This window comes from Salvia miltiorrhiza, chromosome 5 (genome assembly GCF_028751815.1).
Source record: "Salvia miltiorrhiza cultivar Shanhuang (shh) chromosome 5, IMPLAD_Smil_shh, whole genome shotgun sequence".
Classification (NCBI taxonomy): domain Eukaryota; kingdom Viridiplantae; phylum Streptophyta; class Magnoliopsida; order Lamiales; family Lamiaceae; genus Salvia; species Salvia miltiorrhiza.
This window is the reverse complement of record NC_080391.1, coordinates 21465485-21492493: the sequence shown is the minus strand read 5'-3', so window position 1 is coordinate 21492493 and position 27009 is coordinate 21465485. Positions and strand designations below refer to the sequence as shown.

Sequence of the window (27009 nt, the reverse complement as noted above, 5' to 3'; positions counted from 1 at the left end):
GGAAATATTCGGGAATTCACCACAGCCACTCCATCCGATCTCGTCTTGTTACCGCTAAAGATTATGTGTTTTTCTTTTTTGGAAAATTCTCATATTTTAAACCTCATTCATACTCAATATTTACAAAATATCCACCATTTACTTTTACAATTTGGTGGGTCCAATATTACCCTTTGTGGAACCCTTCAACATTAAAGTAACATCTTCCAATTATTTCATTAAAACTCATGTTATCCACTTCACCAAACACTTTTTGTGAATGGATGGAATATTAAACAACACCTAATTTTTACTTAAGATGAGTTTTTTTTATGCAATATGCATGAGGAATAATAAAATTCTAACTTGTACTTCAACTTTGACATATGAAGTAGATACTTAATTTCTTAGAATAGTGGAAGAAAATATCAATGAGCAGTTATATATTCCTCAAGTGGTAACGACCGAAAGCCAAAAATTGAAATGAAATTTGCATCAGTAAATGATGCATTTTCATTCTATAATCAGTACACATGTGAAGCTGACTTTAGCGCAAGATTAAGATATAGCAAAAAGAAAAAGATAACAAATGAAATTATTTAGAAACAATTTGTATGCTTCAAAGCTGGTCAAACAAATGAACCTTGTTCTAAAAAACAAGCACAAAGTGATGCCCCAATAAAGACAAGAGCCCGTGGTGAATTTAGAACTAATTGTAATGCAAAGAATTCCATTATCAAGCAATAAATTGACATGAATGGAGTGCTAGCGTCTTCGTAGAATGTCATAACCATGGACTTTCTACTCCTCAAAGGTGCATTTGCTCCAAGCTTACCATATATAGTGTATTTGTCATGAAGAGAGCATTGACTCAACAATTTTCAGAAGCTAATTAATATGACGACTTGTCAGTAAATGCAACTATTGGAGATAGAGTGCGACAGGCTGAAAGTGTATGTTGCACATAAAGAGATATTAGGAATTTATAGAAATAATTAAGGGATGAACATAAAAAGATTGATGCTAAAACTCTAATAGAATTATTTACATTTGAGAAGGAAAAGTATTCAGCATTTTTCTTTTATTACGAGATTCGTTTATATAATAGGTTCAGAAGATATTTTTGGGCAGATCATATTTCAAGGAGAGCCTATAGTGCATTCGGCGATATCATAGTGTTATAACAAGTTCTACATCTCTTGAGGAATTCGAGCATGGTTGGGAAGAGGTTATTTAGTATGCTAATTTGAAGCAAAATAGTTGGATATTATTAATGTATTTATTGCTACATATGTGAGTTCAAACATATTTTTAGTTGTTTTTTTTTTTGTTGGGATGTCAAGTAGTCAAAGATATAAGAGTTCACATTTTTTTTAAATGCCTCGAACAAGAATTCATTGATAAATTTCATCACACGATTTAATAGAGCACTAAGACACCAAAGACACAATGGGTTAATTGCATACCACATTGATATAAATGAGCATCCCAAAACCAAAACAAATTGTTCGATTGAAACTCAAATGGTTAAGATGTGCACAAAAAATAAATGAACATAATTTTCAAGATGAAATGAGTCAACAGAGAGATCATATATCATGTAGCTGTGGAAAATTTGAGTTTGATGGTATTCACTTAAGTGTAAATAGGGGAATCTACCCACTTATATAATCTATCTTACAAAACTACCCACCCAAAGCCAAAGTCAAAAGTGATGGTGATAGGCATGCTTGATTTTTTGTAAAAGGTCTTACACAAGTACAATTGTGTAAGATTGGTAGTTGAATTTGGTTCAAAATCTGAGAAAGAGACAATAAATGCCCAACTCACGTCACTTTCATAATGTAATGTATACTGTATGTATGAAAAGTTAGAAAAAATTAGCTTACGTTTGTGTTATAAAAACATTACTAAGAGGGCTAAAAAATTCATTATTATGTATATTATGCAATAAAAAAATATTATGAAATAAATGGCGTAATTAGCCGCCGGAATTTCATAGCCGCGAACAGTAGCCGCGTATATTTTGTATCGACGGCTACTGTTCACGGCTATGAATTTCCGGCGGCTAATTACGCCATATGTTTCATAATATTTTTTTGTTGCATAATATACATAATAGTGAATTTTTTAGCCCTCTTAGTAATGTTATATTATAACACGAATACCTTAATGTAGAGTTTTTTATTTAATTTTTTATTTTAATTTTTTTAATAGTACAAGAAGTACGCATTGATGTGAAATATGAGAGATAGTGAATCTGCAAAAAATTGGATTATAGTGGGGTAATAATACTCATTTTATGCATGATTTGATTGAACATAAAACAATACAGTAACACATAAAATAATAGGCCATTTTTGAAGAAAACATTTGAAACTCCTGGACTTTGAACAGAAAAATATTTTAGAGCTAAAAATCGATTAGTCGCCAGAACTGCGTAGCCGGTCGTACTAGCCGCGTGAAAATTTTCACCCACGGCCAGTGACGCCGGCTACGGTTTCGTGGCGGCTACAATGGTTTTTGTAACACCCCGATTTTTCCTAATAGGATTTCCCGAGAATACTTGAACTTAAAAAATACTCCCTCCGTCCCACTAGACTTTGCACACTTGTCTTTTTTGTTTGTCCGACTAGAATTGACACTTTCCTAAAATAGTATGTGGTCCCTACTTTCTCTAGTCACATAAAATAAGTGGACCCTACCTACTTTACACTCTTAACCCTTTATTCTTAATCTCCGTGCCCAACTCAAAAGTGTCAAGTCTAGTGGGACGGAGGGAGTATTATTTAAGTGAATTCTCGCCCGGATAAAAATTTTTGTAGATAAAAAAAGGGTATTTCTTTCAGTAAAAGATTTTATTAAATTTTACCAAGAGGGATTAAATGCAAATACGTGACTATGTGAATATATTTCATATTACATTTTATTTTTCAATTACTTTTAATTTGAATTGAGCCCAAATAGAACTATTATACTAACCTATTTAGATTGGGCATATTTTTTTTTAAGATTGTCTATATACTCCCTCCGTCCACGAAAGAACTTCCTATTTTTCTATTTCGGGACGTCTACGAAAGAACTTCCTACTTTTTCCTATTTTGGGACAATACCCCACCACTTAAAAAATACTCCCCTTTTAAGACAATTCACACCACTCAAATAACATTAATTAAAACAACACAATAAATTATTAATACTTTTTCACAATTCCCAATACACTTTACAACTTTTTCTCCACTCTCAATACACTATACAACATTTTATTAAAACCCGTGCCACTCCCTCCTAGAAAGTTCTTTCATGGACGGAGGGAGTATTTTATAAGCCCATTTTTATCCACAATTTTTCTTTAGATTCATATCAGCCCACATACTCTTATTAAATTTTGTTGATTTTTACTTTTACTTTTGAAAAGAGAGATGGGCCATGTTTTGGCAGCAGCCATTTGTCATATTCATCAAGAAATTCCACCACGTATCACTCTACCATTCACCACTTCTTAAGCCAATCATCCTACATGCAATTTTTCCCTTCCAAAATAAATCTGCCAAAACTCAGATCATTCACAGAAAATACAATTATCATCAGCTTTTCTTTCCTCTCCAAAAATTCATTCAAATCACAAGTACCCCTTCAAGAAAGTTCTATCCCAGAAATCAAAGATCTGATACTCCATACATCACAAAAACAAAGAACACAGTCTGTAAGTATATATATTTCTCAAGTGTTTTGCCCATTTCATAAGAAAAGATTGAATTTTTGCATAAGAAAAGACTGAATTTTGCATAAGAAAAGATTACAATTTTTCCTTCACCCTTTCAATGAATTAGAAGACTAGAATAAGATGATTTGGGGAGGGGTGTTGGCCGGCAATTTTTAGCCGGAGAAGGAGAGCAGCATCCACTGCTCGGCGTGGCAGGAGGAGGCGGCGTCGGCCACGGCGCCGGCGCTGTCACGGTGCTGCTGCTGTTGACACGGCGCCGGCGGTGCCAGATCTACAGGAAAGGAGGGGCAGCGGCGCTGCTCCGTGCAGGGACGGCGGAGGCAGCTGCTGCTGCCGGTCAAGAGGGAGACGGGTGAAGGGGAGGCGGCGGCGGCTGCTGTGCTGCGGTCGACGCGGCGCCGACGGTGACTTTCGCTGCCGTCGACGGAGAAGAGGGAAAGATGAGAGGAGAAGAGAGAGGGATGGGGGGAAATGAGAGAGAGAGGAAAAGAGAGAGAGAGAGAGGGGGGCGGCTGCCGACCTCCGTCGGGCGGCGCCGCCGTCAGGCGGCGGCGGCAGTAGCGTGAGAGGAAGAGAGATGAGGGAGAAGGGCGAGAAGTGAGGGAGAGTGAGAGGGAGACAAGAGCTGAGGGAAGACAGAGAGAGGTCGAAGGGAGGGAGAGAGGAGGCGGAGCCGCTGGCCTCCGACGGCGGCGTGCCGTCTGGTGGCGGCGGCAGGAGGCCGAGAAGAGGAGAGGGAGAGAGGGAGAAAGGGAGGCTGGCGTGAGCTGTATGTGTGTGTTGGGGTGTGAGAGTTAAATTAGGGATTTAAGGGAGAGATAAGGAAGTTGGGCTCAAGGATGGGCTAAAGCTTTAATTTAGTATTGGGCTGGAAAGTTGGGCTAATATTATTAATAAATTGAGTTGGGTTTTATTTTAAGGTTTTGGGCTAATTTATTTCTTTAAATCAGCCTTTACTCAAATATCTTTAATTAGTTGAGTAATTTGGATAATGATTTAATGGTCTAATTATTTAATTAGACTCTATAATTTGAGTTTTGATCAATTATTTTTACGCATAGATTAAGTGTGTTTATTTATGAGAAGTAAAACACGAACTGATTTTGCATACTATGTTGCAATTATAGTATTTTTATAAATTGTTTTTGTTCAAGACTTTTAATTGAGTTTTGAAAATCCGGGCGCAGAATATTAAGATTTAGCAGCTTTGTAGAATCGTTAGTTCATACGATATTTTGAGACCTATTAAGATTAGATTGTCTTGTAGGTCCACTTGAGAGAAGGAATTAGCATTGCTTTTACAAGAAGAGAATTGTACATCTTTTATGTACGAGCTTGTTCTATCAATGTGGGTTTTATTTACCAAAGTATGCTTTGAGTTATTGAACTCTACTTGTATTATGCAAATGCAAATGAATATCCATGTTAAAATGTTTCTTATATCTCTATTGTTTAAAGTGCTCCTATATTATCTAACGATCGGGTCCTAGCCGGCGTAGCGATTGGATTGCCCTGGTTAGGATTGTGTACACACAAAGGGGTATTGTGGGCTGCTCCCACTTGCCTCAGACTGTCAGACTTGGGTTGCTCCCATTTCTGAAACATGCATGGTAGTGGACCTCTGTGGGCTGCTCCCACATGTTCACATTATAGGTGAAGCACCAATAGAGAGAAGACTGGAAATGGATCCACAAATTTATTTTAAGTATGCATGGAATGCTTTCAAATATTTCTATGTTATACTGCTCATAGCATGGATTTCTTTTAAATGGATTTTCAAATGTTTTCAAATGGCTAAACCCACTGAGTATATTAGTACTCAGCCCTGCAATTGTTTTCAAAACCTTTTGCAGGTTGAGCGGCAGGTGGTGTCGTGCGAGGCTGAGGGAGGATGTTGCCGTAGTTTCGTATAATAATTTCCGCTGCCATAATATTCACTTAGGTGGATAACTTTTGAGAATGACTCTTTAAACATTCCTAGCCTAATTATTATGAACTCTTTTGGCAATCGCATTTCTAGCAATTGAACCTCGCATATATGTATGTCTAGTATGAAGTCTTTTCTTGTTGTCTCAGACCTCCGAACTTTTGATCCTGGTTGGGAAAATTTCTATCTTAATTGTTGTATTTATTATCCTTCAATTGCGGCACTCCTTTATTAACAATGTATTACCTGAATCTAAGAACATATCACCCATTTTATTCTAACAAAGTCTAGCAAATCCCATTAAGTAGCCGTTTCTTATTCTCCCGGGAGTCGGGCTGTTACAGTTTTGGCAAAAAAATATTATTTTTGACGTAATATATATGGTTGTGAAATAATTTACCTTGTTATGAATGTTTGAAAGTAACATACGTATCCTTATTTTGTGTATTTCTATTTTTTTGTTAATTTTTAGTTTGAAAAGTACATGTCGACATGAAATAAGAGAGAAGGTGACTGCAAAAATTTGGATTGTAATGATGCTTTAATGCTCACTTTCTGCATGCATTTCATTGCACATTGAATAATAGATTGAATTGTATTGAATGAACAATACATTTCACGTGAATTTGTACAAAGGAATCTAATATTAGTCTATAATAAGGCTGCATTTGTGAATGAGAAAACATAAATCCAAATACTCGTAGATTCGTGAGTTGAGTTAAAAAATTGAGAAATTGAAACCCTCAAGATTTGACAAGTGGTTTTGTGCGATAGGTGGTGCAATTGGTGTTCAAATTCTACTTGAAGAGGTGATTTTCTCATATATTGTTTGTATAATTAATACTCCCTCCGTCCGCCAAAAGTATGACACTTTGGCTGGGCATGGAGATTAATAAAATTGGTGATGATGTTGATGTAGTGGAGAAAGGGTCCCACCACTTTTTGAGATTTTGATGAGGAACCTGAGCACGAAGCTGAAGCCTCGGTTGCAGCAGGAGACGATGATGATTCTGAAGAAAATGACGAAGATTTTGACCCTGCGCTCGAGGTGGGCACTGCTTCTGATGCCTCTGAGGATTTATTAGAGGACGATCTAATCGATTTCACAGAGACCGAGCGAGCAGGTTGGATCCGACAAAGTAGAACACGTGATGGAAATCCGACAGCTGAAACCGGTGATCTAACTAATTGGTTAGTTCCCTTGATTCCAGTTGACGCCTCGGCTTCCCTGGTTGCTCGCGAGAGTGACTCTTCTAGAGTTGATGATATGCAGAAGAATTCTTTTTACAACAGCAAAGACGACCTGATCATTGCTGTTGGTTTGTGGACCATGAAACGAGGCACTGTGACTAAAGTTGTCCGCTCAGATTCGGGACGGGTCTATTTCACGTGCAAGCACTCTGACAAGTGCAATTTCAATCTTCGCGCGTCTAGTCACGGCGGAGGGATGTGGAGAGTGCATAAGTTGAAAGAGCATTCATGCGAAGGGGACTTGCGCACAGCTAAAAAAATCAAGGCACACTCGAAGATGGTTGCAGCGTATGTGGCAAACAGAATACGCGATGATGGAGAGGTCATTAAGCCGAAATCCATCATGGCGGAGTTGGTACGCAATTTCGGCATCAAAATCAAATATGATGTCGCGCTGCGTGCAAGAAATCTCGGGATGGAGATGATATACGGTCTAGTTGATGATTCGTTCCTCCTGCTCCCAAGATATCTGTATGCCCTGAGGGAAGCGAATCCTGGCACCTTGATTGGTTTGGAAGTAGACATAGACTGCCGGTTCAAACATTTGTTTGTTGCTCTTGCTGCTTCCATCTCACCTTTCTACTTTTACCTTCGACCAGTGATTGTGGTTGACGGCACACACCTGAAGGGGAAAAATAGTGGCATTTTGTTTGTCGATGTGGCAAAAGACAGAAACGAGGCAGTTTTTCCCTTGGCGATTGGTGTCGGTCCGATCGAGAATGATGAGTCGTGGAAGTGGTTCATGTCACATCTGAGACAATCTTGCGGCGAGCCCGAGAACTTACTTGTTGTATCTGATGCGCATGTCTCCATCGCTAATGCTGTGAAGAGCGAGTTTCCAAATGCTACTCACGATATTTGCTACTACCACTTGTTGAACAAGATCAAGGGTTACGGGCCCGGTGTTGCTGAGCTTTTCCGCCAAGCTGCATACGCTTACGAGCAATCAGATTACACACGTGCAATGTCAGCCATGGCTGCTCTGAAGCCAAAGGCGTACGAGAAGTTGTTGCGCGTAGGACCGGAGAAGTGGGCACGATCACAACCGTTACAGTTTCCTTACATCCAATGGGGCCGAGAGTTTTAATGCACGTTTGTTGTGGGCCAGGCGTCTTCCCATCTGCTCGATGTTGAAGGCAATCAGATTAGTTATCGAGCAGTGGTTCAACGACAGGCTTGCGGCCGCACAAGAGAGCGATGAACATCTGACTCCGGAGGCAAAACAGAAGCTCAGTGCAGAACTTGTAAAAAGTCGTCGTTACACAGCCAAGAGGACCACCGAGAGAAAATACAGGATTCGTGCTAGTGGTCGCCATTATATGGTTGACCTTCAAAAGCAGAGCTGTGAATGCAACGAATTCGACCTGGACCAGATGTCGTGTTCTCATGCGATTGCAGCCATAACGTATGTCATTTCTATTCATGAACACAATTACCATTATTAGATGATCAATAAATATAATCGTTTGTTTTGCAGTGAGGCGAACGAGTCAGTGGAGGATTACGTGCACTCTTACTACTGCCAGTACTGCGTAGCCGTACAATGTAGTCGTGAGGGGTTCCTTACCCACGGCTATTTCAGCCGGCTACACAGTTCTATCGGGTAATTGTTTTTAAGCTCTAGTATGTTTTATTGATTCATAATATATGATTTTATAATTTTTTTATCCAACATTTGCTATTATTTTATGTGTTACAATATTAATTCATATTCAATCAAATAAATTGAGACTTATTGAGTTTATTTGTCAATCTTCTTCTCGTGAATTTACTGCAAGGGCATGAGATTCCCACCATATAAAGCTGCATTGTAGCCGTATGAATTGTCCAATCACCCTTTAAGTTTATAATAATAATAAAAACTAGGTCTGTTTAAAAATTTAAAATCAAGAGTATTATGAAACCAGAAATTTTTTTAAACCTAATGCAGTATTTAGCCGCCAGTTAATCCTAGCCGCTCACAGTAGCCGCCGGGATCCATTTGCCACCGGCTACTGTTAGCAGCTACGATTAACAGACGCCTAAATGTTGTATTAGCTTCAAAAAAAATTGTTTCATAATACGCTTCATTTAAAATTTTTTCAACTTTCTTATAGATGTTTTATAACACGAAAACGTGTCCTTATTTTTTCAAACTTAAGGCATTTTAGGGTTACAAAGTGACGTAAGTTAGCAAATAATGTCATTTCCTCAAATTTACAGTCATATTTCTCTTACACATTATCTTACACAATTGTACTTGTGTAAGAAAAGTGTAAGAACTTTTACAAAAAAGTATGCAAACCTATCACCATCAATTGTGCTTTGGGTAGTTTTATAAGACATGTTATATGGGTGGGTAATTTTGTAAGATAAGTTATCAAAGTGGGTACTTTAAATTCCGCCCCCTTCACTTAATGACAAGAATGGTATAGATATGAGTAAGAGTCGTGCGGCTGGTGCCGTTTTGCAGGGCGCAGGAGCAGATATTGACACTTCGTCGCCGGTGGAGTTTTTGAATAAAGTGCAACATGCTCAGGCTGGAGGTGCGATGCTGTAAAATTTTGTGATTCATTCTTCTTCCAACGTTGCTCAATCTATGTTGGCGGTGGTTTCTAAAAGATGGGGAGATATGTTGGAAGACAAAGACTCTTTGGACGAGGATGAATCTCTAAATATTTTCTCATAGTCTTGGTTGTTTGCTTTTCGGTTACCCGTGGTTTCTCGCTGGGTGTTTTCGCCTGTTTTTTTTTTACTCTAGACTTTCTTTTTTCCTTTTAATAAAATTTCTATTTCAGCAGACACAGTTAGGATTATGTATACTGCAAAGCATGCTTTAGATGCTTGTATACTTGTATTAATCTTATTTCATGATTTGTGAGAATCTATGATGCACGGATTCTCCAAAAAAAGCACATTGCAGTATCGGATACGTGCAGGGGGCGGGTGCGGGTGCGATTCGCGTGGGATTCGCGTGGGATTCGCCACGGGGCGAATCCCCCCCCCCCCCAAAAAAAAATAATAAAATAAAAATTGGATACGCGAATCGGGTATGCCCACCTCAAGAATCAGGTGCATTGAGGGTTGTTTTGAAGAACTTCATTATTTTTGGGCTCTTTTGTAATTTTTTCAATTTATTGCCCTACAATTATTTCTGTCTCTTCGATCCCTCAACAATGAAGATTCTATACGAGATAGATTGACGTTGTCTCTTCGTTTGCAATGCAACATTTAATTTATGAATGTTATTTTCTTTTTTCAATTTGATTGGTCATATATAATAAAATATATAAATATAAAAGACGTATCATTCACGAATCACATCTAATAATTTTTGAAAATCCGTATCCCCGCACTCGAATCGTATCGCTCCTGCACCCGCCCCCTCGAACCTGTGCAACATAGGTCTATGATGCACGAATTCTCCAAAAAATAGCACATTGCAGTATCGGATACGTGCGGGTGCGATTCGCGTGGGATTCGTCACGTGGCGAATCCTGCCAAAAAAAAAAAAATGGATTCGCGAATCGGGTGCGTTTAGGATGTATTGAGGGTTGTTTTGAAGAACTTCATTATTTTTGGGCTCTTTTGCATTTTTTTTTCAATTTATTGCCCTAAAATTATTTCTGTCTCTTCGATCCCTCAACAATGAAGATTCTCTACGAGATAGATTGACCTTGTCTCTTCGTTTACAATGCAACATTTAATTTATAAATGTTATTTTCTTTTTTCAATTTGATTGGTTATATATAATAAAATAAGTATATAAATATAACAGACGTATCATTCACGAATCGCATCCTATAATTTTTGAAAATTCGTATCCCCGCACCCGAATCGTATCGCTCCCGCATCCGCCCCTCGCACCAGTGCAACATAGGTGAGAATAAATATTTTAGAATAAATATTTTTAAAGAGCGTATAATTTTTTTCATTATTTTTCATTTTTTTTCAAATTTAGAAACGACTTTTAATTGTACTTAATTATTCAGATATTTGCGTGTCTGAATAATTAGTGAGTAATCACTTTTTAATTGTACTTGATTTTAAAAATTTCTAACATCAATCAACGCACTAAAGTGACTTTTTTATTAACTTTTTAATTTTGTACTATTTATTATTAATATTATTTAATGTTCATGTTTTCACTGAAGTACATAAACAATTATTGTAATAGTAACTTTTTATTTATAAATTTAAAAAAATTAAGACATTTAGCGAGTAATATTATACGAATTTGAAACGATGACTCATTGACTCATAGTAATTAAATCACTTTTTAGTAGAGTTTGTGAAGGGTACAGATATATAAATAAACTTTCTAACAAACATATAAATATAAGTTAGAAAAATTATCAAAAAGACATGCTCTTTAAAGTATATTTTATTATTTTATTTATTTTCTAACTTTTTTCCATGTATTATCAAATATTATTATATCAAAATAGAATATTAATTTATTTTTTATACATATTTATAATTTATAAATATATATATATATATATATATATTTTTTTTTTTTCTTCGAAATTTGGCGGATCAACCACTAATTTAAACACATTTGAAAGGAACAATATTTAATTTTCCATCAACTCACAAATGTGAAAATTGAAATTAATTATTGAAAATAAACTACTCTTAATTATTTTTCTCCACTGAACTAAAATTACAGCCAAACATTTCCCAAGAATCTGTGTAATGACTAATGAAGCGGTTGGGCACAACAAAAATCATATGAGATCACCAAAATCCTCGCAACAAATGGGTGGTTAGTGTTTCAAACAATGGAGATTTGAGAATTCCGCATTACAAATCCAATAATCCAAGCCAGCTAGCTGCGAATTGCGATAACTCCCGTCATCCTTTGCATTTTTCCAATAAAAATCGCAGCTTTTTTGCTCCCCTTTTGAATTGGGTGGGAAAAGGGGTTGAATTTTTCTCTACTCATTTCCTCTCACTCACGCCAACAGTGTTTGAATGTGTTGAATTAGGAGCTCAGAATTCCATGGAGATTGTTCGTTTTTCCATCGGTGACGTTGCCGTTAGCTAATCTGGTCAGCTGGATTTTGCAGCTTTTAGTGAAGTGAGAATGGGTAATTAGGGTTCACGAGAAGCTGATTTTGTATGGCGACGGCTTCTACGGTGCCAATTCAGTGGATTCCTGAAGATGACCTCTTGCTGAAGAACGCTGTCGAGGTAATCCTGATTTCTAATTTTGTTGAATTAATTGCAATTCTGAGCTGATATATGCCGTTGCAATGCTCATATTTAATCCGAATTTTGGGCGTTGATGCTTTTGTTCGATATAATTTTGTGTGCTTCTGTGTTAATTTTGGCTGCGGAAGTCTGTGGATGCTAGGGTCACTTACCGCATCTCTTTTACGCTTAATGTGCAGGCGAAAAGCCATAAGATTTCTAGGATTAGCAATCTTTGAGCACTTTATAGTATTGGAAAATTATTTCATTTCAGAGTGTTGTGATTCGTAAATGTTAGTGGATCTTTGTAAATAGTAGGAAGAGTTTTGTTGTGGAGCTGCTTTGATTTATACATGGCAAGAGCAATTAATAAGTGCTTGGGTTATTCGACCAGGATGTAGAGTGTCGTTGAATTGGAAGTACGTGCTCTTGCTACTTGTCTTATACTGGTGCAACAGCGTGCAGATTGTAGATTTTCCAGTCACTCTTCAAATAAAATGCTTCCAAGTATTCTTTCTTTAGTCCTACAAATTTTACCAGATTAATCAGTGAAACCAATAAATGGAAGAGAAATGCCACTTCTTTTGATGTCAGTTGAAGGTCTAGTTACTGATGTCGAAGCTAAAATTTGCTTGCTCATGGAGAAAAAACTGTTGCTCTTAGTTTGTGTTTCTCTTCCAATCTATGATACTGTTTGTTCTTCTCATCTCAGGCTGGTGCATCATTGGAAGCACTTGCCAAAGGTGCAGTACTATTTTCTCGTAGATACACTTTACGAGAACTGCGCCAGAGATGGCACTCTCTTCTCTATGATCCTGATATTTCAACGCAAGCTGCTGCTCAAATCTTTCAACTTGAGATATCTGGTATCAACCATGTATCAAAATTTAACAGATCTGAGAGCAACTCCCTAGGAAGTAAGGATGTTGCGAAAAAGAGGAAATCTGCGAGCATCCGTCGAAAATACTATGCCATGAGAAAAAAATTCCGTAGTGAGTTATTCAGCAACAGCGATCTGGGTTTTTTTGAACCCAGTCCTCATGAATTTAGTGAGCAAAGTACCGATTTTCAGAAACAATTGATGCGTGATGGTAATCGTTTGGGCCGTAGTTGTATGATTGGAGATGGCATGTCAGACCATCTAGGACTTCAGGAAGAAGACTTAGATATTTTGAGGCATGCCTTTCCGGGAACAATAAGGGATATTTCTGTGGCATCACGATCCACTAAGACATCTGGAGGCTATGGACTTGATGGGAATGCGACTTCATCGTTGATAGAAGGTGGAAATAATATTTTAGAGGTTGATACCCAAAACAGAAAAAGTTCAATGGATGAGAATGCTCACAATTCTTCTGTTGGATTTGAAAGTAGACAACAATACAACCCCTCAAATTCAGATGGCTTTTCTTCTTTACAGACAATCATGTTCGAGCCTGATCAGCCTCACTTGCATCACTGGAGAAGAATGCAGGATGTTTCAGCTTCTTCAGTACCTTCTAGTATGAGCCTGCAAGATGCAGATCAGATTGCTGAAGATACGATCCCCCATGATGTCGAGGATAAAGAAAATAGCTCAACTGTATACACAGGTGAATTTGCTGACCCAGACTCACTTCTGAATCTCTCGAATGAGGATGAGATGTTGTTGGAGGATGATGAAAAATATGCAGCTAATAAATGTTGTACTGATAATGCTAGTTCAGTTGTCCAAGATTCTAACAAAGACGACCAAGAAAATGATACAGCAAAAACTGAACCTGAGTCTGTGACAGTTGCAGAAGTTGTTCCTTCGATTGCCCCTAGTGCAACACCTGTGGTGTCCGAAGTAACTACATCCTCTGTTCATGCAGACCAACCAATGAATAGCCAGTCAGAGGTTGATGCACCTTCAAAGCCAACTTTGATTTCTGATTTTACTGGACTCGGTGGCGGCAAGATCTGCTGCACGTTGAACACCGAGGACACGGAAATTCCATGCAATGATGATATATTCTTGCTTATACATCCGTCTACTTCGTTTGGTTCTTCTGCAACACAACCAAACTCCACAGGTCCTGTGACATCTGCTCATGAAAAGGATTATGAGCAAGGTTTAAAATTTTCAATGAAAGGAAATGAATCTGCAAAATCTTCTGGGTGGCCCCATATGGTGGGTACACATGGCTTGCTAGAATCACATGCGGCGCACCCACTTGTAGGTCGTACTGCCAAAACTGAAATTCATGATTCCAGAGCGCAGGCTCTACTTCCTGGATTCGTTACCAAAACCATTGGAGATTCCAGTAAAGGCAGATCACAGTATGCGACTCCAAAACAATGCAGCAATAGTCTGGTCAAGAAAGAAGTTGCTGGAGTTGATATAAAGGTAGTTTGCGTTCCACTTAATTCGTTTTTTCTTCTTTTTCTGAACTACCTTATTGGAGTATGTAACACTACCATCTATGGCTTACACAATTACTCCTTGCACACAGGTTAGACAAAACCCAGCAACAGTCACTGAGATGATACGATCAACAGAAGCAGGTTCCTCAAGAAGCCAACATCCAGAATCAGCGGTTGACGACTCAGTGTCAGATGAAGTCGAATCTGGAATTGATGATGATGTACCTTATTTTTCTGACATCGAAGCCATGGTATTGAATCTTGACAGTCTACTTGAATTTATTCTTCCCAAAAAAAGATTTAAAGAAATTCTGCTTTTGATCTTGCAATGTCTACTATGCAGATACTAGAAATGGACTTAGATCCACACGATCAAGACTCCAGCATTGTTAGGCAAGGTTTGTCTGGTTCTCTTGTTTGGTTGATAAAATCAACTCTTCCTCTATCCTATTTTACAAAGAACTTCTCTCACAAACTTTGAATGCTAAATTTCACAACAATGCTTTTACCTGATTTTCTTTTTTCTTGTTAGAGATCGTTATTTTTGTACCGAGTGCACAATTATTTGTTGATTTGTTCTGTTAACTTTCCAGTTCCAAGTTATCAGTATGATGATACCAAGAGAACAATCATAAGGTTGGAGCAAGGTGCTCGTTGCTGCTTGAGAAGGGCTATGACATCACACGAAGCCCTTGCTATCTTGTTTGGCCGCCATTTGAGGCATTACATCAGGAAGCCCGAGGTGTTATATTAATACCACTGCCTTCATGCTTTTGAAGAAACTACCATAATCATCTCTTTTTGATTGGTTATCGTGTGTAAAATAATAGTAATGTCAAGAAAAGTGATTGAACATGTCAATTTAAACTTTAAATTAATGAGCAAATACTGAACAGGAAATGCATCAACTGAAGGGGCTCTGAGTCACTGTTGCATTTACACCTGTTAGCTTTCCTGCATTCTTGAGAATTATATAGCTCTATTCACAGAAAGTGCTTCATTCATGTGATAAGTTCTACATTATACTCCCTCCGTCCCATTTCAATAGGCCACATTTCCTTATTTGGATGTCCCATTTCAATAGGTCACTTCCTAAAATGGTAAGTCAATACATAACAAATATCCCCACATTACTCAGTATTTACAGCAAATGTCATTGTGGCCCACACATAATTATCTCTCTTTTCAGTTTAAAAAACAATTTCTTCATTTCTCTCTCCTACTTTTTGGACAAATATATTCTCAAAAAAAGTTATTTTCTCTCTCCTTTTTTATTATAAACTATTCGTTTCTTAATATCCGTGCCCAAGCCTTGTGATTTATTGAATTGGGACAGAGGGAGTATGATATTCTTGATATAACTCAATAACTAGGGATCTCTGATTGAATATTCATAGTGAAACCATGAATTCTGCTACAAGATGCTCAACTCATTGCGAATATTGTTATAGTGTAAATATTCAGTTGTTCTTTGAGTCTAATGAATTATGATCACATTGCCTTGTCTTTGGGCCGTTTGTGGTTCACTGCGTTTTGAGTACTGTGCACAACATTTTTTTAGGCCCCTGTGCACACCATTTTTTGATACAACTGTTCCTTTTTGATAGTGGTAATTATTCTAATCATGCACATATTTATTTCTTTGCACCTTACAAGTTATTTATTAGTAAAATTTTGTTGTTGATTCTTGTCCCATGATTTTTTTTTTCCAGGTTTTACTTGGAAGATCAACTGATGATATTGATGTTGATATTGATCTAAGGAAAGAAGGAAGAGCTAATAAAATCTCTAGGCGGCAGGTATGGTTATGCAACTTTGTGCTTGATAAGTTTTTCCGATGCTGTAAAGATTCAAAGAATGAAGATGGTACTAAGATGATAGAGTAAAGATGATTGATAAACGAAAACCAATAAGAAATTTAGTAAATAACTCCTCCACAGAGGCCTACGGAACACTTCCGTTCCTAACTTTGATTATCCAAGACACCAGGACTAGCTAGTACACAGCTATAAATAATAAAACCCTGATCTCTAAAGCCCATGCACACCTTGGGCTTGACTCAAGTAATTAAACGATAAAAATAACAATTAAAACAAAGATAAAAATCAAGACTCTAAAAATAGTTAATAATCAGGATGCTGCTCGATTATCATAAGAGCCTTACTTTTGAAAATTGAAAGTAGTAGAGGCATGTTTTGGATGGGTATACATATAAGACCGTTATAGGGGTCTGTATATTGTTTATTTAGATCAATTGGAACCTTAATTGTCACATTCATTTGGATTACTCAGGCTATTATCAAAATGGAGGCAGATGGATCGTTCTTTCTAAAAAACTTAGGTAAGAGTTCAGTGTTGGTGAATGGCGTTTCAGTAGCTTGTGGACAGTTGCTGAACCTTAGCACAAGTTGTTTAATTGAGGTAATCTATCGAATTTGATTTTTCCAAATTGTTCCATCTAATCTGATCAGCCACTGCTTTAGAAATGTACATGATTAGAGCTCAATTAGTTTGTTATATATATAATTTTTGAAAATTGTTGCATTTGTAGATAAGGGGGATGAGTTTTGTGTTTGAGATCAACCAAGATTACGTGAGGAAGAACTTGCGGAAATATTGCCTGAAAAATAAAGGAAAGACGGGCAAATCTGATTGGTCAGCTGAGGACGAATCATGAGCATACGAAAGGGGTATAAAGGTTCCTTGGTAAGTGAATATTTGTCAATGTATAGGCTTACACCCTCAGGTTGAAATAAATAGCTTCTCTATCCAATATTAGTGTAGATATACCATGTTTTAGAGCTCGTCCCAGTCTAGCTGTGTTCCACACGCACTGTCTCTGTGTTATATACTTTATTTATGTACTCTACGTGTTAGAAATTAATGAGGTTTTCACATGCTTCTTCGTCCCTTTTGGCCATGCTTTTTATGTGAAGAACATGGAATATAAGACTTAGGAAATGCCATCTCTTTGAATAATTGTTGCCATGTTTGGTGCTGAATATGACGAATATATTTTATTCTGGAAAAAGTAAAAATTAAACCTGAATCATGTACTCCCTTCGTCCCACTGTAAGTGAGACCTTTTTTTTGGGCACGAGAATTAAGAAATGTGTATTTTGTGTGTAGGTGAAAAAGTGAAAAAGTGTTTAAAGTGGAAAAATTTTACCCAAAAAGGAAAGAGTCTCACTTACAGTGGGACGCCCAAAATAGAAAGAGTCTCAGATACAGTGGGACGGAGGGAGTATATCTTTTCCTCGGTTTTTAGTGAGAATCAATACATTTTGAAAGAGGTATCTTGAAAGAAGAATTTGATGTGCCCACATTTGCTTGCTTATTTATGTGAGTCCTAGATTCCACCAATTGTTTGTTCTTTGAAGTAGAAACTAAGTAATGTAAGGATGATTGATTAAATTAGACACAAATTTGGTGGCGTGGTCCATGGTGGGAAAATAACAAAAATATGTGGAAGTTAGTTAAATGTTGGGCCAATCATTTATGCAAAAAAAAAAAAGGTTCTTGGATTTTGATGACTTAGGGTTGTCTTCGAATGTTGCATGTCATGGAATACATTGAATATTCTTTTTACCTTGCACGTGTCGACTGCATTTTGAATCGAGCATTTGGTGTATTTTATCAAGTGTAGCATAGATTGCAGCGATTACTATGTCGCAAAAGATGCAAAAAAGTATAGAGGCTCATTCAAGAAATGGAAGAATGGAGATATTATTGATTTCCATCACCTAATGCTTAGCTGCATAGTGCTGTAGTTAGTTAGGGTAGATGCAAGCATCTTGGAATAATTAAGGCATCCCTAACCAATGATTAGATTAGTTTTTTATTTTGTTTTTTGCTTTAATTACTTGAAAACATTATTTTTTCCAATCTTGTTTGGGTGGGAATGCTTTGCTTTTTTCCAGAATTAGAGTAAAGGGAGAATTTGTTGGGAAAAAGGTTTATTTCTCAAAAGGAAGTGGCTATGTGAATGAAAATTATATTCCCAGTAATTTTGATCATGTAATTATATCTTAGTCATCACCTTTTGTAAATTCCTTATTACCTCTGTTTTTCCTTTTTTCTTCCCTTACAAAATGGGTCATTGATTATTTTTATGATCTTGGAGGCGCAATACATCGACGATGACATAGTATATCTTATTGTGGAGTTTGCAGGTCGATTTATTGATATTTAAATACTGACATGTATTGATGTATATGCACTTTCCAAAAAGTAATTGCTAATTATAGTAAGTTTGATTCTTATACATCTTTCATATAGTAATCATTAAATAACATGCCATATATCGTTCTCTGAGCAGATGCTTCATTTGAAAGCACTAAACTGAATTCTCAAATTTAGATAACTGGATTTGGACTTCTCCTCTTTAAAGTAAGTTTTAACTTATTATCCATTTATATTTAGTGAATAGTAAAAATATTAAACTGACATAGTAAACAAAAATTATTTATTAAGATAAACAATTTAAAAATTAATTATATTTATTATTTTAGTTGTGCAATTCACAATCATGTCACTGTGAATTTAAGTTTTAAAGTTAGAATTCACAGCCATGATTATTCTTAATTGTGAATTTTAGCCTTAAACTTAAATTACAATCAAGATTATTTCTAGTGAATTATAGTTTTAAGACTCGAATTCACAATTAATCTATATTTGAGTTGTGAATTCTAGCTTCAAGAATGGAAAGAATAATGCGTATTGAAACAAGCCACAATATATATATATATATATATATATATATATATATATATGTGTGTGTGTGTGTGTGTGTGTGAGAGAGAGAGAGAGAGAGAGAGAGAGAAAGTTCAATGGAGAATCATATCTATTCAAAGAACAGAGACCAAATCTCATGCGTTGATCTTATCTAATCTAACGGTCAACGTTCGTTCGTTTAACGTTCAACGGTAATTTGTGTTGAACGTATCCAGGGTTCGAACACCAAAAATTCCAAACGTTCAATAAAATTATTGATATGTTCAACCCGTATTACTGACATGTTCAATGGTTCTATATTCTACTTATTTGCAGTTATCATATATATATACAGTATATGTATATGATATGTTTGGAACTACTATTAGTACTAGCTATCATAATATACTAATTTACTGTTCTTTGCAGCTAAGTTGAATTCCCAATTTTCGTGCATATTATACATGTGGTTTTCTACATTTCATGAATCAACAGATGTGACGACACTAAACATTAAGCAATTAATTTGATTATACTCCCTCAATTTCACAATAGCGTGCAATAATTAGTGACATAAATTTTACTAATATTATTGAGTATGCTACGAGTGGAAGAATAGATTTATTTTTATCGTAGTGTTGTAATAGTGAATAAAAAAAATACTTTTTCTGTCCCATACGAGTGTACATAATTATTAATGACACGGATCTTAATAAATATTAGGTGAATGTGTTGTTAGTGAAAAAAGAAATTCATTTTTATTAATGAGAAGAAGAGTTTTTTAAAAAAAATGCACTCTTATAGAACGTTTCAAAATAAAAGAGTACACATTTTGGAATAAAAGGTTTGTGGTTGGATATGTGTGATAAAATTGTGAATAATTTAACAAAATAAAAAATAAAAAGCTTTTGGTGAATAGTGTACAAAAAAGATGTAGAGACCTTTGTGTGTGATATATCAAAATAGCAAAAAAATGCATAATTTTATGAGTGGGAGCGAATATAATTTATGTATAGTAGTAGTATATAATAGAGGATGAGTAGCATAGCATGACATTAATGGTAGCACCATAGCATGAGACGCTCCTCTCTTTCTCTCTCTCTCTAGAATCATTACACTCCCTGCAACTCCACTCCCTGCTTCCATCATCCATCTCTTCCTCCAAATTCACTCCAATCACCAAAAATGGTAACAACTCCACCTCTCCCACTCCTCACTCTCTCTCTCCTCTACCTGGCCATGCACGCCAGCTCCGCCACCCACTGGCAAGACGTACAAGTCCTGAAGCAACTGAAAGGTACAATCGCCCCAAGCTCAATCCCCCCCGCCTCCTGCATCGACTCCTGGGACTTCTCCGTCGACCCCTGCGACTCCCTCTTCTCCGACAAATTCACCTGCGGCTTCCGCTGCGATGATTCCTCCTCCCGCCTCACCGAGCTCACCCTCGACTCCGCCGGCTACTCCGCCCCCCTCTCCGCCGTCTCATGGTCCTCCCTTCCCTACCTCCAATCCCTCGACCTCTCCGCCAACAACTTCTCCGGCCCCATCCCCCAATCCCTCTCCGGCCTCCCCCGCCTCCGCCGCCTCGCCCTCTCCCGCAACTCCCTCTCCGGCCCCATCCCCCACTCCCTCGGCTCCCTCACTCAGCTCGAAGAGATGTATCTGGACAACAATATGCTCAACGATTCAATCCCACCAGCTCTCAACGGTCTCAAAAATTTAAGACGGCTCGAGTTCCAAGGCAACCAACTCAGCGGCGAGTTACCCGATCTCACTCAGCTCGCCACCCTCAATTTCCTCGACGCCAGCGACAACGCCCTCTCCGGTAACCTCCCGGCGGCTCTCCCGCCCTCCCTCGTCGAGCTCGTCGCGCGGAACAACCAGATACAAGGCACCATCCCGGCGTTCGCGGCGCCGAGTTTGCAAGTGCTGGACCTGAGTCACAACAAACTCAGTGGGTCGGTCCCAGCGAGTTTATTCACTCACCCATCGCTGGAGCAGCTAACGCTGTCGTTTAACCAACTTGATTCCGTACAGGTACCCGGTGATTCGGGCCTGACCAGCCCGCTCATATCCGTTGATTTGAGCGATAACCGGATCCGCGGGCTTTTACCCGGGTTCATGGGCCTCATGCCCCGGCTATCGGCCCTCTCGTTGGAGAATAACGAGCTCACGGGCCCCATCCCGGCTGAGTACGCGATGAAGGTCTTGGGTTCGGGCCTGGGTACGGCCCAATTCGAGAGGCTTTTGTTGGGAGGGAACTACTTATTCGGGGCGATTCCGGGCGGGTTTTTGGATCTGAAAGCGGGTTCGTTGACGGTTCGGTTAGGGGATAACTGCTTGTACCGCTGTCCCATTAGATTTTTCTTTTGCGAGGGAGGGGTACAAAAGTCATTTGACCAGTGCAGGGCCTTTGGCCCTATCATACCATGAGTGCTGTGCTACATGGTGTCTTTTTAATGGTCCCTAGCAATTCAATTTTGCTAATGTACAATAATTTTATTTATTTTTTTCATCTACAAATTCTAAGGTTTTATTTTTTAATTATAATAGGTATCTAAATATAATCAAATAAGCAACACGAACATATGTGAGACTTCTACACCACATAAATATGGGAAAATAATTGTACGCAGACAGAATCACTACCCACAAAGATGAAAAAATTACACCGCATGCAAACAGAATTAAATCGAAGACCTCTAATAAAAGAGAATTTTTGGGTGTCTCAACTTTACTACTTGAATTAGGACTGATTGACACAAGTTCTAAAATTTAAATGTTTGCAATGTATTTTTGTATGTATAGTCTTGTGTTGAATCATCTAAGGAAATCTTATAGTTTAATCAAGAATTTTCCATTATTAAATATATTAGTCACATTATATAATGGGTAAAATGATATTTATCTATATTTTGAAAAATAAAATTTAAAAAATATGTATATATCTTTTATAAAAATATATAAACTATCTATTTGAGATTTTTCTTACCTTTATATAGAGATTAGTTCATTTTGACTGATGTTCGACTCGCAATAACTGAGTATATCAAGCACTAGTGTATTTTTTAAGGATATTTAATCATTAATACTCGATTGCTCGATTCGAAATGATCGAGCATATTCGGCAATATTCTACTAATGTTCGACTCAAAGAGGTTCGAGCATTAATGCATTAATGCTCGACTTGCATTGATCGAATATGTCGAACAAAGTTTGTGATTTTAAGTAAGGATAATTTTATTATTTCAAGTTCAAAACAAATAATTTTTCTTTTGTCTATGAAAATAAGTAAAAGCAATTTTTAACCCTTATATAATTGCATTATCCAGGACTAGATTATACTATATAACAAATTTTGTGGCGTAAAATAATAAATAAATATGCGCATCAATGATTCTATAACACTATAATTAATCAAATAAAAAATGATTTATTTAATTGAGAAAAGAGGAATGAGCTATTTTAATGTATTATTCGTATTGTGGCTATTATACTGTATTGTTCATATTGTAGTTATTTTTTATTTTTTATATTTTTTTTATTTAAAAAAATATAAATACATAAAATTATAAAAAGAACTACAAAATGAAAAAAATATAGTAAAATAGTTAAAATCTTTTATATTTTGAAAAATAAATAAATAATTTTTGTATATTTAACTAGTTTATGACTGTGGTCCGTGAATGAAAATGAATCAAATAATTTTGGTTCAATTTGGTATTCGATTCGAATTTTTAATATTCGAATACGAAATTTTATGATTCGAATACGAATATAAATATTTTTTTTATTCGATTAGTTATCAAATACGATTCGAAAATTACGATATTAAAAAATATTCGACATATATATATATATAATATTTATAGTTTAAAAATTAAAGATTAAAATAGATATAAAGTAAAATAAATAAATAAAATATTTATATATAAATAAACAACAATAATAATGATCAAAGCTTTGAAAAGACTTTGATTCAAAATATAATTCAAACGAACATGTTTTATTGAAATATCATTTAAAAAAAATCTGTCAAAATCGTGAATTGAATATATTTGATTTGAATTAAATAGTAGGAAAAAAATGCAGATAAGCCCTCCTAGGTGTAACCCTTATAGTGTATACCTCCCCATTTTCACTGTGCGTGCAACTAAACCCCCCAACTCAAGAAAAAGGGCGCAAATACCCCCCTCGCCCTAACCTCCGTTTTCTCACCGTTAGTTAGCATTTTTTTTTATTTTCTGTGGGGCCCACCTTCTTCACCTTCTTGAATCGGCCAACTCAAGAAATTCAAAAAATTAATGACGGGAGTAAAACTCTTCCAAGAGATCAGCGTATACAAAAAATTGAAGTGAAAAAAAAAGATGAAATATGTCATCATATCAATAACAGAGATTACCAAATACAGATGAAAGCATAAAACTGAAATCAGTTCAAAATTAAATCACATCACATAACAACAATAATTAACAGAGAGCAGTATTCACGTTTTACTACCTGCAGAATTTGCCTATACACAAAAGCCCATCGGTAGAGAAACCGGGCACTTATCCAGTCTCAAAACTTCCAGAACCTTGTCGAGCGACGTCGCGAGAAGCTCGAGATCTGAATCCTTGACAATCATCCGCCGGAAGTGCATCACCTTCATCCTCCCGAAGGACCTGATAATCTCCTCCACCCAGGGCGTGACGAATCCGCCCCAGTCCTCTGGAATCAGGTTGAATATGGCGGCGCGTGGCTTGCCCTTGAGCTTCAGCGACTCCAGATAGGGGAACCGGCACGACAGTCGCTGCGGCGTGGCGGTGTAGCAGAGCGCCATGGTCACGTGCTTGCGGGTGATGGCGTCGATCTCGTACCACCGCTTGCACACCAGCGACATCGCGTCCCGGTCGCGCGGGTCCTGCACGTACGGGGTCACGCACTCCCATACGGTGTCGTACGCACCGCTGCTACTTCCGCTGCTGCTGCTGACTCCGCAGCTCCGACTGCTAAAACCATTCGGTCTCTTCGATTTCCTCTCATCCATTCCTCGCAATTACTCTCGTTTACAAATTAAACATAGCAAAAAAACACAATAAACGAATAAGAGAATGGTTTGGGTGTGAAAAGTTGTGAAATTGATGAATTCGGAGACTGATCGAAGTGAAAATAGTGGGATAAACGAAGGGTGGATCCTAGGGTGGGGTAAGGGGGGGCGTCAGGAGTAGGGTAGGGGAGGTTTTGGGAGTGATTGTGGTGTTGATGGAGGGCAATAAGGAGATAGATGGTTTTGAGTTTCGGCACCGTAGCTGTTCTTCGCCCTTTTTCTTGAGTTAGCTGTATTCAAGAAGGTGAAAAAGGTGGGCCCCATAGAAAATTAAAAAAAAAATGCTGACTAACGGTGAGAAAACGGAGGTTAGGGCGAGGGGGGTATTTGCACCCTTTTTCTTGAGTTGGGGGGTTTAGTTGCACGCACAGTGAGAATGAGGAGGTATACGCTATAAGGGCTACACCTAGGAGGACTTATCTGCACATTTTCCCTAAATAGTATGAAGTCGAATCAAGTAGTAGAAATTTTTGAATCAAATATTCGACTTATATTGTTTAACATATACTTGTAAAAAATAAAATGAATATTCGATTTGGTTCGAGTATTCGTGAATCAGTGTACGAATCGAATACGAATAGTAAATAAGATTCGAAAGATATTCGAATACTGATTCGAATATGCAATTCATTTTACGAATATAAATCGAATCCAATGATATTCGATTAGATTCGATTCATTTACAACCCTATTTATGACTAGTTTTAATGTGATTTTTCCTATTTATCACTCTAAAAGAACATCTTGCGAAGGATAAGTTGACTTTCTTGATTCATCTCTCCGACCTCTAAATACTCCCTTCGTCCATCAATTCATGTCCGACTTTTCTTTTTGGTTCGTCCACCAATTCGTGTCCTACTTATTTTTAATAATTATTTATATATTTTTTAATTGATGGGTCCCAATAAACAATACACTTTATGAGTCTATTTCTCCACTTAACTACTCCCTCCGTCCGCCAAAAGTGGACCACTTTGGCTGGGCACACGATTTAATAAAATTGGTGATAATTTTGATGTAGTGGAGAAAGGGTCCCACCACTTTATGAGATGTGTGGTTGAGATTGAATTTGAGGTGGTTTTTTTGTAAATAAAGAGTGTTTGTAAGGATAAAAGATTAAAGTAGATGGTGGGACCATTTCTATAAAAGGAAAGTGGTATACTCTTTGCGGACGCCCGATATAGTAAAAATGGTCCACTTTTGGCGGACGGAGGGAGTAATAAATAATACATTTTTTCTTAAAACTCGTGTTTCCTTCCCTAGGTCATGAATTAGTGGACGGATGGAGTATATAGAAAAAAAAAATAGCATAAGTTTTAATAAAAAATTACCGTGTATTGATAGTGAACAAATAGCTTCACATAATGGATATTATTAAGTTGATTATGATTAAATAACGTAATTTGTAAGAATATAATAGTCTAAAGAGGTGGTCTCCTATACATCTGCAGCCCATGATTTGACCCGACTTGGTCATTTTTTTTCGCCCAATTTTTTTGACCAACACAAATGATATTTTACTAACAACAAATGATACTTTTATTAAATACCAATGATACTTCACAAATAATATTTTTTATAAAAACAAATGATAGATACATTACAAATGACACTTTTAATAACGGAAAATGATACTTTCAATGTATGCGAATGATACTTCATAAATAATAAGTACTTTCATCCGTCCACGAAAAGTATGACACTTTTACCATTTTTTGCGTCCACCAAAAGTATGATACTTTCATGTTTAGAACATAGTCACACATATTTTCCTTAACTTTTATCCTTACAAATACTTCTTATTTAGAAAAAATCACCTCAAATTTAATCTTAATCATACATCTCATAAAATGGTGAGACATTTTCTCCACTATATAAAAATCATCACCAATTTTATTAGAATATGTGTCTATCAAAAGTGTTATACTTTTGGTGGACAGATGGAGTATTTTTTATAAAATCAAATGATAATTTGTATAAAAATAAAGTAAGTTTGTTATAAATGATACTTTTAATATAGGGAAAAGATGCAGATAGGCCCCTGAAGTGGTAGCCCCTATAGCGTATAACCCCCTTTACTCATTGTGTGTGCAACTAAACCCCCGAACTCAAAAAAATCGTGCAATTAGGCCCCTCTGACCAAACGGAGTTAATTCTTCCGTTAGTCAACCATTTTTTAATTTTTTAATTAAATGTGGGGCCCACCTTCACTATTCAGCCTCCCTCTCTCGCCGGAATCCAGCCAGCTTCTTCACGCTGTGCGAGAGTTCAAGAAACTGGACGGTGGAAAGAGAAGGCGGGAGGTTGCCGGAGAGGGAGTTGCGGCGCAGGTTGAGGTGCTCGAGATTGGGAATAAGGCGACGTCCGGTGAGATTGTTGTTGGAGAGGGAGAGCAGCTTGGGGGGCTGGAGCTTCTCGAGGCCTCGGCTGATCTTGTCAGAGAGACCGAGGCCGTCGAGGCAGATCTCGGAGACACGGGCGTAGCTGAGCCGAGCGTGGTGCTAGAGACAGCTTGGCGGTGGAGGGGCCGTGGCATCGGACTAGTGGCTTCCAGTTCAGGTAGCAGAAGCCGAAGGGAGCAGATGTCGGCGCGGTGCTTCTTCTTGAGCGGGAAAGAAGACTGGTGCGTCTTCTTCTTCTCGCAGCCCAATCGATTCACGGCGAGGTTGGGCCGATTAGCGCCTGAAGCGGAGGCGGTGGTGAGCAATCAACCGTCGAAGAACACCAGACAATGAAGCGGCGGAGACGGGAGTTCAGATCTGG

General features: G+C 37.4%; 3 protein-coding genes across 3 annotated transcripts; all 3 read left to right on the top strand.

Moving 5' to 3' along the window:
- Window positions 1-6043: 6043 nt before the first annotated feature.
- On the top strand, window positions 6044-7971 carry LOC131025648 (uncharacterized). Its single transcript, XM_057955447.1, has 2 exons — window positions 6044-6053; window positions 6581-7971. The coding sequence occupies exons 1-2, from the start codon at window positions 6044-6046 to the stop codon at window positions 7969-7971; spliced, it is 1401 nt and encodes a 466-aa protein (XP_057811430.1).
- Window positions 7972-11471: 3500 nt separating this feature from the next.
- On the top strand, window positions 11472-17341 carry LOC130986693 (uncharacterized). Its single transcript, XM_057910163.1, has 8 exons — window positions 11472-12059; window positions 12772-14427; window positions 14534-14695; window positions 14788-14842; window positions 15038-15186; window positions 16157-16243; window positions 16737-16865; window positions 16996-17341. Exons 1-8 carry the CDS (start codon window positions 11988-11990, stop codon window positions 17119-17121), a joined length of 2436 nt encoding a protein of 811 aa, XP_057766146.1. The 5' UTR covers window positions 11472-11987; the 3' UTR covers window positions 17122-17341.
- Window positions 17342-20193: 2852 nt separating this feature from the next.
- On the top strand, window positions 20194-21693 carry LOC130986692 (leucine-rich repeat receptor-like serine/threonine-protein kinase SKM1). Its single transcript, XM_057910161.1, has one exon. The coding sequence runs from the start codon at window positions 20343-20345 to the stop codon at window positions 21588-21590; it is 1248 nt and encodes a 415-aa protein (XP_057766144.1). The 5' UTR covers window positions 20194-20342; the 3' UTR covers window positions 21591-21693.
- The last annotated feature ends 5316 nt before the right edge of the window (window positions 21694-27009 follow it).

Excerpts from the sequence above, each read along its gene's own strand:
- LOC130986693 (XM_057910163.1), top strand. The coding sequence starts at position 11,988 with ATGGCGACGGCTTCTACGGTGCCAATTCAGTGGATTCCTGAAGATGAC. Across the intron at positions 14,843-15,037 it reads CTCCAGCATTGTTAGGCAAG|TTCCAAGTTATCAGTATGAT; the intron begins GTTTGTCTGGTT and ends TTAACTTTCCAG. Across the intron at positions 16,866-16,995 it reads GCACAAGTTGTTTAATTGAG|ATAAGGGGGATGAGTTTTGT; the intron begins GTAATCTATCGA and ends TTGCATTTGTAG.
- LOC130986692 (XM_057910161.1), top strand. The coding sequence starts at position 20,343 with ATGGTAACAACTCCACCTCTCCCACTCCTCACTCTCTCTCTCCTCTAC.